This window comes from Strix uralensis, chromosome Z (assembly GCF_047716275.1).
Source record: "Strix uralensis isolate ZFMK-TIS-50842 chromosome Z, bStrUra1, whole genome shotgun sequence".
Lineage (NCBI taxonomy): Eukaryota > Metazoa > Chordata > Aves > Strigiformes > Strigidae > Strix > Strix uralensis.
Genome location: NC_134012.1, coordinates 87,742,441 through 87,757,809, shown reverse-complemented (window position 1 = coordinate 87,757,809; position 15,369 = coordinate 87,742,441). Strand labels below are relative to the sequence as shown.

Here is a 15,369-nt window from a genome sequence, read left to right as displayed (position 1 = left end):
GAGTTCACACTGGAGTTCCAGCCTCTCCAGTGCAGCAGCACAGGAACAGCAGTGATGTCCTGGCCATCTGCCAGCCCAGGCACATCACCACTGCTGTTACCAAATGCTCCCTGACACAGCAGAGTAAAGTGATAAGCAACACAGCGAGCAGCAAAAGCAAAAAGCAACCACTAATGAGCACTAGACTCTAATATACATTAGGGGAAGTAAGTCCCATGGCAAGCACAGGAACCTGCCAGTTAATAGCTAAACAGTAATAACAGCTATAAATTCGATCTAGCACGTTCCAGTCAAACCTGTCCTTATCTCCAGCCTTTCGAGCCTCATGTTGGGTGCCAAAAAGGACGGTCGTGGTTTAACCCCAGATGGCAACTAAGCACCACACAGCCACTCGGTCACTCCCTGCCCCAATGGGGAGGGGGAGAGAATCAGAAGAGTAAAAGAAAATTCGTGGATTGAGATTAAAGACAGTTAACAGATAAAGCAAAGCTGCGCACACAAGCAAAGCAAAACAAGAAATTAATTCACTACTTGTCATTGGCGATCAGGTGTTCAGCCATCTCCAGGAAAGCGGGGCTCCATCACACATAACGGTTACTTGGGAAGACAAACACCATTACTCCAAATGTCCCCTCTTCCTTCTTCTTCCCCCAGCTTTATATGTTGAGTGTGACGTCATACGGTATGGAGTATCCCTTTGGTCAGTTGGGGTCAGCTGTCCCAGCTCTGTCCCTTCCCATCTTCTTGTGTACCTCCAGCCTAGTTGATGGTGGGGTGGTGTGAGGAGCAGAAAAGTCCTTGACTCTGTGTAAGCACTGCTCAGCAGTAACGAAAACACCTCCGTGTTATCAAGGCTGTTTCCAGCAGAAATCCAAAACATAGCCTCGTCCTAGCTACTATGAAGAAAATTAACTCTATCTCAGTCAAAACCAGCATAACATGTTTTTAGAGAGTTGTTCTTCAGTATTACAATGCAATTAATGCAGTGATTTGAGCTGTTTCTTGGAAAAACATTTTATGGATCTATTCCTGATAAAATGTAGTTTTCTTTATACTTACATGAAGTTGTATTATGGTGCTATTGCAAAGGATATCTGCTGTACTAGTTGCCCAGTTTATTTTATGAAAAAATCTATTTAAAAAAAGTCTAACAGCCATATTTGTAAAGAGAGGGACCCAACAAAGGAAGAAACATTAATATAAAGTGTATCTGCGATGTAATAGTAAGTTACATATTTTTATGCACCATGAAAGTTACATGGAATTTTTAATAAGGTCAAGCAATCTCTTGTGAGAAGAATCTCAGTTGCATAAATAAATATTTGTTTTTAACAGTTTATTCTGTTTTTCTTAGGTTCACCAGTTCAGTAACAAATCTACAGAAATGGCATTAAGAGTTGCATCGCTTGACTATCTTGGAACTGTAGCTGCAAGACTGAGGAAAGATGCAGTTACTAGCAAAATGGATCAAGGGTCTATAGCCAGAATCCTCAAACAGGTGTGTGAGAGATCCCATGCCAGCTGGATTGAGATGTATCCATTCAAATTCTTGAAAATTTTAAAGGTGTTTGAAAACTAGTGTTGTGTAGAATCAGTCTTCCTTGTTCAGATTTCTGAATCAAATGTACTCAATTTATAAGCATCACATTTGTTAGCTCATGTCTTCTTGCACCATCTCTGTAGTGATTACATGAAGTGGTTAATTACAGTGGTTAAGCCAGTTTTCTTGACACAATACAGAGGAAATAATGGAGCAACAGTTGGAGTCTATCTTAAGAGGCCTTAAAAATACGTATGTATGTGCATTTGCTATTGCAAAGTGGTAACTGAGCTTCTGGCACTCATATATTAGAGAGTTAAACTGTTAGGCCTGTAAAGTTAGTTTTTACGTGATATGGACTTGAATGTATCTTTCATTAGAGAGTGCATATTTGCATTTCTGCTAATGCTTCTCCAAATCTGCAAGGGTGGCAACAATTATCAAAGAAATATATGCATATGGGCTCTATACAGTACATAGTATAATGAGAAAATCTCAGATCTTATGTGCCCTTTTAAAAATGTGAACTTGCACATCTCTTACTGACACTATACATTTCTGTCTGAACTACTGACAGTTCTCAGCATGATCTAAAGTAGTGTGGAGGTTTGAACTCAGCCGGCAGCCAGACCCCACGTGGCCAGCCGTTCACCTCCCCCTCCCTCCTCTGGTAAAATAGGGGAGGGACAAAAAGGCAAGAATTCGTGGGTTGAATAAAAAGAAAGAATTTACTAAATATAACAAGAGAACAACAGTAACAATAGCAAGTCCAAAAAGAAAACTGATAAAATGCAGCAGTGGCTTACCGAGCGTGGCGACCACCTCCCCACAGCAACAACAAGACCCAACGAGCAGATGGCGCACGTGTAAGTCCCAAGCGAAAAAACGCCGAGAGAGAGAGAGAGAGAGAGAGAGAGCCCACCCACCTAAATCCCTGGGCATGACATCACATGGTATGAAATACTCCAATGAAAATTAACTCCATCCTGGTCAAAACCAGGACAGTCTCCACCCCTTATTCCATACCATTGATGTTATGCTCAGGTTTCCAAATACATCTTAAGGAATCACCACCCCCTTTTTTCCCAGGTCTCACCATTCCCTTAGTCTATGGGCCATCCTTCACAATGTTTGCTGAGTTCATTTAGTCCATAACTTCGGGTTCCATCTGTTATGACAGTATATAAGGCTGGAGGAATGAGGCAGAGTTGGCTCAGTCGGTGGAGCAGGATGCTTTGGATGTGGCACAGGGATGTTGCAAGGCACCAATTGCCATAACAGGGTTATTTGACAGTCCGGTTCCTTGGCTATTTTACTCCTAAAAACCGGATCTCTTGTGCAGGTCCCTTGACTATATTACACTTTATGGCAAAACGAGCTCTCAGAAGGATTTGGATTATTTTCTCCCCTTTCTCAAAAACTACTTCTGCTGTATTACCCCATATAATGATGTCATCAATATACTGTAAATGTTCTGGGGCTTCACCTTGTTCCAGTGCAGTCTGGATCAGTCCATGGCAAATGATGGGGCTGTGTTTCCACCCCTGGGGCAGTCGATTCCAGGTGTATTGGACACCCCTCCAGGTAAAAGCAAACTGTGCCCTGCATTATGCTGCCAGAGGGATGGAGAAAAATGCATTGGCAATATCAATCGTGGCATACCACTTGGCTGCCTTCGACTCTATGGCATGCGTGCAAGCCCCAAGTGAAAAGCTGAGAGAGAGAGAGAGCCTGCCCACCTAAATCCCTGGGCATGACATCACATGGTATGAAATACTCCAGTGAAAATTAACTCCATCCTGGTCAAAACCAGGACAAGTAGTCATATCATTACCCTTTCAGTTACCTGAAAAGAGTGCAGACCTATTACATGTACTTTATAATGACTGTTACAGATTTATGTTGAAAGAGAAAATTCCGCACTTTACAGGCATTCAAAATTCATCCACTCCTTTATGATACTGATACTTCCCATAACTTTTGTTGATTAGAATATTGTACAACAAGTAGTGTCAAATCTTTATGTCCATGGCTTGATATAATTTATACTTCTATGTTCTAAGGGGGTATAATTCTCCTCTGTTGGCAGTGATCCTGACAATTCTACCTTAGACTTCGTAGGGAAATACTTAAGGAAAGACAAAAGGATTTTTCTAATCTCCAGAACTTACAGTAGTATTGAAAGTTACTCTAAAAAGATACATACCTGGGTGGTGACCTGAATTTTTCTATTTGTTTTGGGGTTTTTACAGGATCAGACAGTAACTAGACATTGTTATCTGAAGAAAACAAAATTGCTGTGAGCAGTTGAGTGCTAAAAGTATTTTTTCAGTTACGGGAAGTTTGACATCAGTGATGGTAGACAGTACCATCCATGCATTGTGGAAGTTGTGTACTATACAGTACCATCAGTCAGGGTAGACAATGTGTTGTTTGTAAATTATTTGTAACATAAGAATAAATAAATAACTGCAAATGTGTGCATGACAGCTAAGCTTCACTTTGCTGTTAAAACGTCAAGAAAATAAGAAGATCCATTGGTAGACATACTCAACTGTTGTCATCAGAAACTTAAATTACTATTTCCATTGAGAAATAAGCTTAAACCTCTACAGATTTTTCCTTCCCGCTGAATTGAATACTAAAACTCTGTTAGGTATTTCCTTCTGTGCTCTGATATCATTACCAGGATATTTCCCAATAACTGATTAATACTTGTAACTCTACTGTGGTTTGGACTCATGACCTATAGAATTAGATTTAGGAGAAAATCTATTCTGGTTTGACATTTCTGAACAGTAGAATTTTTTTTGTAGAAATCTGTCATAGATTGTTGAGTTGATTTGAACACTTGTGCATGCTTTTCATTAGTTTATCTCTTAATTCACTGATGTTCTGAACTTATAACTACCTTTCTCCACTTGCTGATGTTTGCGAGCTATATTATGTGCTATGTGACAAGATTCTCAGTCTGTGCTGCTCATACAGAAGTTAAGATGGTTATAAGTTACAAGTTTTATTGCTGAAGAAGAGAAATGTTTTGTAGATGAAGAATTTTAAGCCAGAAATTATTCTTCTACTTTTACTATCAATATTGAATATGGTTTGTTGTGGGCTTCACTGTTTCTCTTCATTTGTTCTGGGTTTTTTACTTGTTTGAAAATAGTTAGGCATCAAGCAACCATTTTATTTACCAGTTATACACATATTTTAACATTGTCTGAAGGCCAGAATTTCAAATCACAATTTGCCCATATATTAGGGTGCCAAATGTGTATATATAAACCTATATCAGTGTTATGCATGTTGTAGACATGTTTTGAACTCTTGAACTCATTCAGTTTGAAAAAAATAGATCATTTTGTCTGCTGTAATATCAGCAACTGCAAGGTCCTGTGTATTTCAGTATAATACAAAGGAAAAAAGGGTGGTTTAAGGGTTTGGTTTTGTGGTGTCTTGTAGATGTTGAGAAAGTTATTTTCTGACTCATTCACAAGTTCATTGATATTGATTTATTCTCTATACCCTGTATATGAGGAGAAGTACATTGTCTTGTGGTCATATATAAGATTGTTGTTTGATTTACATAGGCTAGAACTATGTAAAAGATCAGGATATGCACAGACTCTTTAGAATGGTTTAAGTTCAAAGGGGCCTTTAAAGGTCATCTTGTTCAACCCCCCTGCAGTGAGCAGGGACATCTTCAACTAGATCAGGTTGCTCAGAGCCCCGTCCAACCTGGCCTTGAATGTTTCTGGGATGGGGCATCTACCACCTCTCCAGGCAGCCTGTTCCAGTGTCTCACCACTCTCATAGTTAAAAAACCCCTCTTCCTTATATCTAGTCTAAATCTACCCTCCTTTAGTTTAAAACCATTTCCCCTTGTCCTGTCGCTGTAGGCCCTATGAAAAAGTCTGTCCCCATCTTTCTTATAAGCCCCCTTTAAGTATTGAAAGGCCACAATAAGGTCTCCTCACAACATTCTCTTCTCCAGGCTGAACAACCCCAACTCTCTCAGCCTTTCTTTGTAGGAGAGGTGTTCCAGCCCCCTGATCATCTTCATGGCCCTCATCTGGATCTGCTCCAACAGGTCCATGTCTTTCCTGAGCTGAGGACTCCAGAGCTGAGCACAGTACTCCAGGTGGGGTCTCACCAGAGAGGAGTAGAGGGGCAGAATCACCTCCCTTGACCTGCTGGTCACGCTTCTCTTGATGCAGCCCAGAATGCAGTTGGCTTTCTGGGCTGTGAGCGCACATTGCTGGCTCATGTCCAGCTTTTCATCCATCAGTACCCCCAAGTCCTTCTCCGCAGGGCTGCTCTCAATCCCTGCATTCCCCAGCCAGTATTGAAACCAGGGCTTGCCCCAACCCACAGGCAGGACCTTGCACTTGGCCTTGTTGAACCTCATGAGGTTCACATGGGCCCACTTCTCAAGCCTGTCCAGGTCCTTCTGGACGGTATCCCATCCCTCAGGCGTGTCAACCGCAGCACTCAGCTTGGTGTTGGCTGCAAATCTGCTGAGGGTGCACTCCATCCCACTGTGTCACTGATGAAGATATTAAACAGTACTGGTCCCAGTACAGACCCCTGCGGGACACCACTCATCACAGATCTCCATCTGGACATTGAGCCATTGACCACTACACTCTGGATGTGACCATCCAGCCAGTTCTTCAGTCACCAAACAGTCCATCCATCAAGTCCAGCTCTCCCCAGTTTAGAGAGAAGGATGTTGTGGGGGATCACGTCAAGGCCTTACAGAAGTCCAGATAGATGACATCCGTAGCTCTTCCCTTGTCCACTGACGCAGTCACTTCATCAGAGAAGGCCATGAGGTTGGTCAGACAGGACTTGCCCTTTGTGAAGCCATGCTGGCTGTCTCAAACCACCTCCCTGTCTTCTGTGTGCCTTACATACAGGAAATATAAATATTCCCTATTAAATAGCCTCTTGGAAAAAATGCATTGTTTTTAACATTCATACAGTTTAGATACTACAAATCTGATACTGATATTTAGATACTACAAATCTCCAGCACTAGTTTTCAGATTAATATTTCATACATAATGCTCTTTTTGCATCTTAAAAGCACTTCACAGGAAAATTAATATTACTGTATTCTGTAGATAGGCTTTATGCAGTAGGTGACACTTTTAATAAAATGTGTGTTTGTTCCCAAGCTTTTTGACTGATAGAAACTTAGCTGGATCTCAGAGAGCATGATTCTTCAGTGCTGGAGCTCAGAGGTGTTTGGGAACAACCTCTGTGAGTTCTTTCCTAGATTGAGCACTTGCTGCACTTTCTCTGTATGGATGCTTTATCCCTGAAAAGAGTTATACCAAATCTTTTTACAGAGGGATAAGTTATTTTTATTTCTTTGATGTTTCCCATACCTTTTTACTGTTGTCTGTTTCATATTTCTTTTTATTTTACTTTTTTGCCTTTTATCCCTTGTTCACCAGAGAAGCCACTGTTTTGGTATTTAATATTGTTGAGACAGCTAACAGTGACTTTTATAGGTTAAACTTGTGTCAGTCTGTTATGCATGATTTCAATCCTTTTATTTTCCTCTGTGACAGAGGGTCTTCACACAAGATCATAGAATGAAAATTAATCAATCAGCCTGTTTTAAAACCAGTCTTATTCTGCTGTTAATATTTTCTAGACTTCAGAGCCACAGTCTAATTTGTCTCCATCTATGCATTTCATAAGGAATTGGTTAAAAAATTGTTAATGTTCTGCAGCTATCAAAACATCTGATTTCAGTATATTTTATATGTGGATGTGCAGATTTTCAGATGATAATTACCACTGTGCAATATTCTAACTATCTTTCTCCTTCTGACAGGTTTCAGGAGGAGAAGATGAAATTCAACAGCTGCAAAAGGCTTTGCTAGATTATCTGGATGAGAACACAGAAACTGATGCATCACTAGTGGTAAATTTCAGCTTTCTGGTGTAAAGTGTATATAGAAATAAATTCAGTAATGTGTACTGACTAAAATGATTTTTGGTTATGCATATTAGTGCTTAAATTAAATTGTCACCATAACATATACTGTTGATTGTATTTTCAAAAATATTGTTGATGCATTAGACTCACTTAATCTTATAAATCTGTTAATTTTCCTTTTCTATCTTTGTTTTCTGTGCATCCTACTGTATTTCTCTAGTTTTCTCGTAAGTTTTATATAGCTCAGTGGTTCCGTGATACAACTATGGAGACAGAGAAAGCAATTAAATCTCAGAAAGATGAGGATTCATCTGAAGGAACTCATCATGCAAAAGACGTTGAGACCACAGGACAAATCATGCATAGAGCAGAAAGTCGCAAAAAGTTTCTTCGCAGCATCATTAAAACTGCTCCATCTCAGTTCAGTACACTTCTAAAGTATGTTTCAATACCACTTATTTCTTTACTAGCCATGCATTTGATGTTTTAAATATTTTTTAATAAACATGTCCTGATTAATACATGGATTTGTTGCAGGATGAATTCTGATACTGTGGACTATGAAGATGCATGTTTGATTGTTCGCTACTTGGCCTCTATGAGGCCGTTTGCCCAGAGCTTCGATATTTATTTGACACAGGTAAACTGTGCCAGAAGTCTTAGTACAGTGAAAAACAGTTGGTTTCTGATTCCAAACACTTTTGCTGTAATGTGCCATATCTGTTCATTGTTGAGCACAGGTATTTAACAGGCTGTGATAACACCATGTGCTTTCATATTCTGTATTGATGACATAATCACTTATGTTTCTTTTTCTTGCATGCATTTTGTATGTCATACTGTACATACATTATTTTGTTTGTCCATGTATGTGTATTATAACTTTACACATTATATGTGTAATTATAAAATCATTATAATTACATGTATGTAGGAAGAGGATAATTACAAAATATGGAAATAATTTTTACAGTTTCTGTAAGGTGCATGCTCATTTGGTAACATTAACTCATGAAATTGGGCTTAATTTAATTTGAAAATACAAGGCAGCTTGGTCAGTTGCTTGCAGTGCATGTTGCTGTCACTTTGGAAGCTGTTGTTTGACTAGTATTGTTTCTTTGTTTTTTCTGGGAGTACTAACATGTTGGCATGGTGACATATTTCAACTCCAGTACTAGTTTAGGTTGCATTACTTATATTGAGCCACATATGGAGCAATTCTTAAAATTATAGTGTCCAAATCCAACTCTCCTGTTAAAAGAACCATGGTGAAAGCCACAACTGAATGACAAATGTAGAGTTTAAAATGAAGGGACTTAAAGTGAACATACAGACCCTGTGTAAATCCTGTCTGGACCAGTTTTAGAGATGTAGCAAATCCTAGTAAATACCCATGCTCAGCTATCAGTGCCTTGGAAGATCACTTGCATGCACCTTTTTACTGTCTGAGAAGATATATTCAATTTTTATATATTCTTATTTTCTTTTTTTCAATTTTTAGATATTCTTATATTCTATTTTAGATATTCTTATTTTAGTTAAATTGTTTGCATGTTATTCTGCTGCATTTTTGCCTGTTAAACATTATTTGCTACCTTCTCAAAGCAATTGAATCTTTGTTTTTGTTCTCTTATTAGATTCTGCGTGTACTTGGTGAAAATGCAATTGCTGTTCGAACAAAAGCCATGAAGTGTTTGTCTGAGGTTGTTGCTGTAGACCCCAGTATTCTAGCCAGGGTAAAAAAGGAAATATCCATCTTGCGCATATGTTCTTCTGTCATGCTTAAAATAAATCTTCATTTCTTATTTTGAATTTATGTTTCGTTTTTTCTTTTTAGCTGGATATGCAGCGGGGTGTTCATGGACGGTTAATGGATAACTCCACTAGTGTACGAGAAGCAGCTGTGGAGCTGCTTGGCCGGTTTGTGCTATGTCGTCCTCAGCTTGCTGAGCAGTATTATGACATGCTGATTGAAAGAATATTGGTATGCTGACTTGTGATATTTATGATAAAATAAGTGGCACTGGAAAATTTGTTTTTAATGGAGTTTATATGTTTAATAATATGGAATGATGATCCCAAGAGTAAATTATATCTTACTGTTTTATGGGGACCATCATGCTTTTAAGACCAACCTTGTAAAACACATCACTTGTTTCCAGTGAGGCTTTGTTACATCAAAAGGTAAACATATATAGAGTTGTACTGCATCACAATGAGGATTATATTCCTTTTGATTCCATTCTTAAGGCACAGATTGGGTGAAATGAGGAATTTTGCCACATCTCTGAAGTCAGATACGAGCAGTTCAGTAGTGTGGGAGATGAAGAAATATCTACAACACAGTAATCTAAAGATGCCATTTGTAATCCAAAAGAAGAAAAAGATAAAACTACTTTGCTTTTCTATGTTATTTTTAGTGTTTTAAAAGGCTTGTTATTAGAGTTTTTATACAAAGTGTTTTTTGTCTGGGCGTTCAGATAAAATACAATGTTAATTTAACTGTAAGATAACACTAGCTCTTAGCATCCATGTCAGGTTTTTAGCCAAATACTACTCATTTGCTATAGTTACATGATAAAACATGGTTGTGAAGGGTTTGGGAGATAAGTAGCTTCATGTGCATATGAGCATGCATAAGGCAGTTCATCCTGATGTTCAAATTCAACAGGTTTTGAATAAGGTAATAGGAAGTGAAGCTCCTTATCCATCTCCTTAGACAAAGCCTAGGAACATGGAAAGGATTGCTGTATGTATCTTATCCATAAGCTTTATCCAAAGGCTTGAAGTATTACAGTCCAGATCTACAAAGAATCTTGTGTTTTCCAACAAAATAGCTAAAGCATCATCACATCTAGCTTGTCAACTCTTGAATTAAGAAGTGGAATTATACATTTGCAACATCATGAGCTCTTAGATGGGGAGAGTATTGATGGAGGAAGTGTTTCAGCATTCTGGGGACTCAGACAGAACCTTTAGAATCATTGCAAATAGAGTGGTACAAGTTACGCTGACTTTTTGTATAAATGCACTCCAGAATAGTTTAGTTGCCTTTTCTAAACAAATTTTGCAAATCATACTGGGCAATCTTCAAATATTAATTCATATAATATGTAAGTTAATTCATATTTCTGATTGTTTTCAAGAGTGTAATACTTTTCTCTTCACAGGATACTGGTATCAGTGTCAGAAAGAGGGTCATAAAAATACTTAGGGATATCTGCATCGAACAACCGACATTTCCCAAAATTACAGAGATGTGTGTGAAAATGATTCGGAGAGTCAATGATGAAGAAGGCATTAAGGTAGAATGAAACATATCTTTAAGGATTTTAATAATTGTTATTTTGGTGTTTCTATATTTTGCCAAAAAAAAAAAAAAAAATCAAGTGTTGCATTGCTCCTGTGTAATATTTATGACTTACTTTTAATTTTTGAGACCAGATACCTAAATTCTAAAATATACTGTCTGACTTTTTTTTTTCTCTTCTGTTTTCTTGAAGTTCTTGCTGACAATCAAATTTAAAAAGTTATTTTCTAGAGGTTTTTTTCTTCTTGCAAGTGTTATCTCTAATACTTGTCTTTTCTAACAAGTAAAATTAGCATATAAAACTTCTTTCTGCTAACAAAATAAACTTGAAGTCAAAATTAACTACTTGATGTTAATATATGTAGATTTTTAAGTTCTGCATATAAAAATTATAAAGTATTCCTCTGTGCTAATTTTGCATTAATTCTGAATGTTCAGTGAATCAATTAGGGGAGAACTTGTAGAGTAGGGCTGATGGTTGGACTCGATGATCCCAAGAGTCTTTTCCAACCTGAGTGATTCTGTGAATTATTCCTCCTAAAATGTTACTTAGTGATTATACTCTATTCTTTGTGCAATGTATATGCAGAAGATTATGTAATAAATCATAAACATGACAATGATGGTTTTGTTTGATTTGGCAAAATAATTTTAAAATTGTTGGGTAATTAAGAAGACACCTGTAATAATTTTGTATCACACTTCCAGTAGGATTTGAAATCTGCAAATTTAAAGCTGCAGCATGTATTTTTATCACTTGAGATACATTAATGCAAAATGGCTTTCTGAGAAGACTGTTAATCAAGAAGTAAATGAACAGCAGTTGGTGCTGCTGGGAAAGGAGGATGACTTTGTTGTCTCTCCTCCTTCCCCCTGCCTTTCTAACAACATCAGAAAAAATGAGGCATTATCTTCAATATGTTTTTTATGTTTCTATGAATGAGGAGACTTCTTACAACCATATATCTTATAAGTAATTTGGGAATAATTTTGCTTTCATTCTATTCCACTTTTCCCTTCATCCAAAAACATTGGAAGGGAATGTACGTCCTATGTTTGTGTAGAGAGACTTGGCTTCTCTTTCTTTCCCACCTTGTCACAGGTTTTGCAACAGAATGGAGAGAAGTTTGTTTATTTCTGATAATATTTTTTTTCCTTCAGAAATTAGTAAATGAGACATTCCAGAAGCTCTGGTTTACTCCAACTCCACACCATGACAAAGAAGCAATGACAAGGAAAATACTAAACATCACTGATGTGGTATGTTAAACAAATTTGAATTAAGTTCTGTGCAAAATTTGATTATGTCTTTAGTATCTTTAAAATATTGTCTGTAGTTTTTTAGAATACAATAATTTGTCAGATGGTTTTCTTTTTATATCTTCTGGCATTGAATATATGCCAAAATTACTCATCTGATGGAACAGGCTATAGGATACTTTAAATTCTCACTAATCTGCTGGCAATGATAACTGGGACAACACTATATTCAGGTTGTATAAAATACTTCTTCAGTTAAAACACATCAGATTTCTATTATATTTAACATTTTCCAGGATTTGCTAGTAGCAGCATATAGTTAAGCCTAACTAAGAATTCATCTCTTAAAAGAAATTTTCCTCAAACAATTGATAACATTTATTTTGAAAGGTTAATAAGCCATTTTAACAAATACAGGATCATGTTCTCACCCAGTGTAAACTCAGTGTAAATCTGCATAATTGTATCTATTTTTTAGGAGCAGCAAATTAAATAGCATGTCTCCAAATTAACAAAATATGTTTCAAATAAAATGCTTTAATTTGTAGTGAAAATGTGTTGTGTAAAACCACTGTGCTTAGAAGGTGTTTTAACATCAGTTATACCAAGATGTAAATATAAAATAAAAGCACTCACTTCGTTACTTACAATTACGGGTTTAAACTTCATCCTGCTTCTCAGTATTTTTACAAAATGGTAGTCTAGTGTGCATTTTTCCAGACTGAGAATTTAGTCAATTTGACTTCAGCTTAACTCAGTTCTCCTGCCAATTCTACTTTGGAGCGAGCACCTGTGAGCAGTTCCTGACATATGATACCAGTGAAGGCTTGGTTTGTTTATATAAAAACATGTATATACATACATAGCATACAGGCTTGTTCATTTTTAATATGTCAGGCTTGTATTTGTGCTTTAATCTGTGTAAAATGTTCTCCAAAACCAAAATTTGGCTTACGTTAGAGCCAGCAATCTCCAGTAAAATGTATATGCATTGTATTGTATGGAATACAAATTCTGGAGTCACTTAAATGGTAAGAACTGTTTTTGAAATGCAGAAGACAGTTTGTGATCTCCAAAGATACAAAATCATTATACTGAATGCATATGAAAATATATCTATGCATGTTTACTGGTCTTTTAAGATGGCATCTGTGTTGAAGTAATTTTTCCTCAGATGTGTTTTGTATTAACTAGTTTATTCTCAAAAATACTTCTAGGTTGCAGCTTGTAGAGACACAGGGTATGATTGGTTTGAACAGCTTCTTCAAAATGTAAGTAATGAATTTTGAATGTATGGTGAAATCATTGTTAGAATTTTAACATTTCTTTTAGTACTACAACCAGGGGGACTACAAGAGCAATCCTTTGCAGTAGACAAACTCAATTCATGCCCTTTAAACATCTGACCTTTTTTAATCTCCATCAGTGCAATTTTCTTTGTCTCTGATATTAGTTTCTGTCTTTCCATATAAACTCTTTTAAAATATTTCACTTGGTTTTGGGAGGGGGTTTTGTTTGTTTGTTTTTTATTTCATAGTCTCTTCAATAATAAGTGACATAGCATGAAGTGCACAGCTAAGGTACTTAATTCTGAAACAAGACATCTAGTGTAATGTAGATCTTTTTAAAATGGTAGATAAGTGTATTTTCATATATATCCAATATATTTGTTACACAGTTTACAGAAGCTGTGATTCTTCAGAGTATAGATTACTTCTACATTATATTTTACTCTGATTTTTCTAAGAAATTGAGCTTGCTTTCTTTATATCTCTTAACCTGTGTTATCATTCTCCTGTCCATGATTAATTTTCAAGCAAAAAAACCCTTTTAATTTTACTTTAGCCTGGAGTGCCATGAAAATACATACCAAGTAAACTAGAGCCTTTTAATGCACTGAAGAAAAGACTATAGTATGGTCTTAATCCTTCTTAGATATTAAAGGATCTTCATGGACACAAATTTCAGTACCCAGAGTCATACGGAAGAAGGTTAACTGATTAAAATGTTCATAGAACTATGTTTCATCTTTGTTTGATATTTGTGCTTAGTGTCAAAAACAGCATTCCTTTTGCATTTACTTTTTTTTTACCTAAGCATTTTTAAAGTCTTCTAAGTCCTATTAGTTACCACTGGGAAGTATGACTACATTACTGTTTTCTGCATTATTTCATTAAGCACAAAGTTAGCTTTCATCCCAATGCAAAAATCAATAGAACTTTTCTGAGGTTTTTATTGCAGTTAATTTTTCTTTACTTCTCTTGAATTTTGGTTTGAATTTTTACTTCCCTTAATTTTTTCTTCACCATGTAACTTCTGTCGAGAAGTTCAATAAATACTTTTGTAGTGTAAAATCCTTATGTATCTGTAGTAATTGTTATAAAACCAGCACGTATTCAATGTAAATGAATGCACTCTTAATGCTAAATCATTTTCTATTTCATCTGCTACAGCTGTTGAAGTCAGAAGAGGATGCCTCATATAAACCTGTGAAGAAAGCCTGTACTCAGCTTGTTGACAATTTGGTTGAGCACATTCTTAAATATGAGGAATCTTTATCAGGTGATATTATTTACTACCCAGGAGCTAAACTCCTTTGATTTTTATATGATAGTGTAACAGTGGTTCTTCAGATTACTATCATGACAAGTTGCTGTTACAGAATTCTTGTTACAAAACTCACGGTAATGAATTTTTGCTTTTAAGTTCTTTATGAACTTTTGAGCAGTGTATAATAATAAAGCTTCCCTAGTTTTCACTAGCTAGCCACAATAGCAGAATTGTTTTTAAAATACCTTGTTCAAACTTTTAGATCATGAAAACTAAAGCATTGCAACTTCTATTAACGTATGTTCCACAATTATAATAGGGAATCATTGGCTGGGCCAGTGTTCTGTGTACAGTAAGTAGTTTAAAAACTAGTGATATCTTTGAAGCATCTTTGCTTCTTTTTTCACATATTTTGTGATCACATACAAATGTTACTGTGTTCTCATCTCTAATTAATAAGAATATTCTGTATTGATCTTGAAAGAGGTGTGACGAAAGAGATATTCAAACTATGTTTAAGCCATGTTTTTCATTGCTCATACATTACTTGGACTTTTGTATTTTTTAATCTTTTGCAGATTCTGACAACAAAGGTGTGAATTCTGGTCGCTTGGTTGCTTGCATAACCACTTTGTTCTTATTCAGCAAAATCAGGCCCCAGCTAATGGTCAAACATGCCATGACCATGCAGCCATACCTGACCACTAAATGTAGTGTAAGTAGAGAAAATCAGTCTTATTCTCCCCAAATAATTCA

At 36.5% G+C, this 15,369-nt stretch overlaps 1 protein-coding gene across 8 annotated transcripts in view; it reads left to right on the top strand.

Annotated features, from left to right (window-relative positions):
• Positions 1–15,369, top strand: part of NIPBL (NIPBL cohesin loading factor) — a 170,875-nt gene that overhangs the window by 140,505 nt on the left and 15,001 nt on the right. For all 8 annotated transcript variants that reach the window (XM_074856258.1, XM_074856262.1, XM_074856260.1 and 5 more), the window contains 11 exons: positions 1,355–1,498; positions 7,389–7,478; positions 7,714–7,931; positions 8,031–8,133; positions 9,131–9,229; positions 9,331–9,477; positions 10,664–10,798; positions 11,965–12,063; positions 13,281–13,334; positions 14,517–14,625; positions 15,192–15,328. In XM_074856258.1, the coding sequence (XP_074712359.1) occupies positions 1,355–1,498; positions 7,389–7,478; positions 7,714–7,931; positions 8,031–8,133; positions 9,131–9,229; positions 9,331–9,477; positions 10,664–10,798; positions 11,965–12,063; positions 13,281–13,334; positions 14,517–14,625; positions 15,192–15,328 (1,335 nt within the window). The remainder of the gene's footprint in view (positions 1–1,354; positions 1,499–7,388; positions 7,479–7,713; positions 7,932–8,030; positions 8,134–9,130; positions 9,230–9,330; positions 9,478–10,663; positions 10,799–11,964; positions 12,064–13,280; positions 13,335–14,516; positions 14,626–15,191; positions 15,329–15,369) is intronic.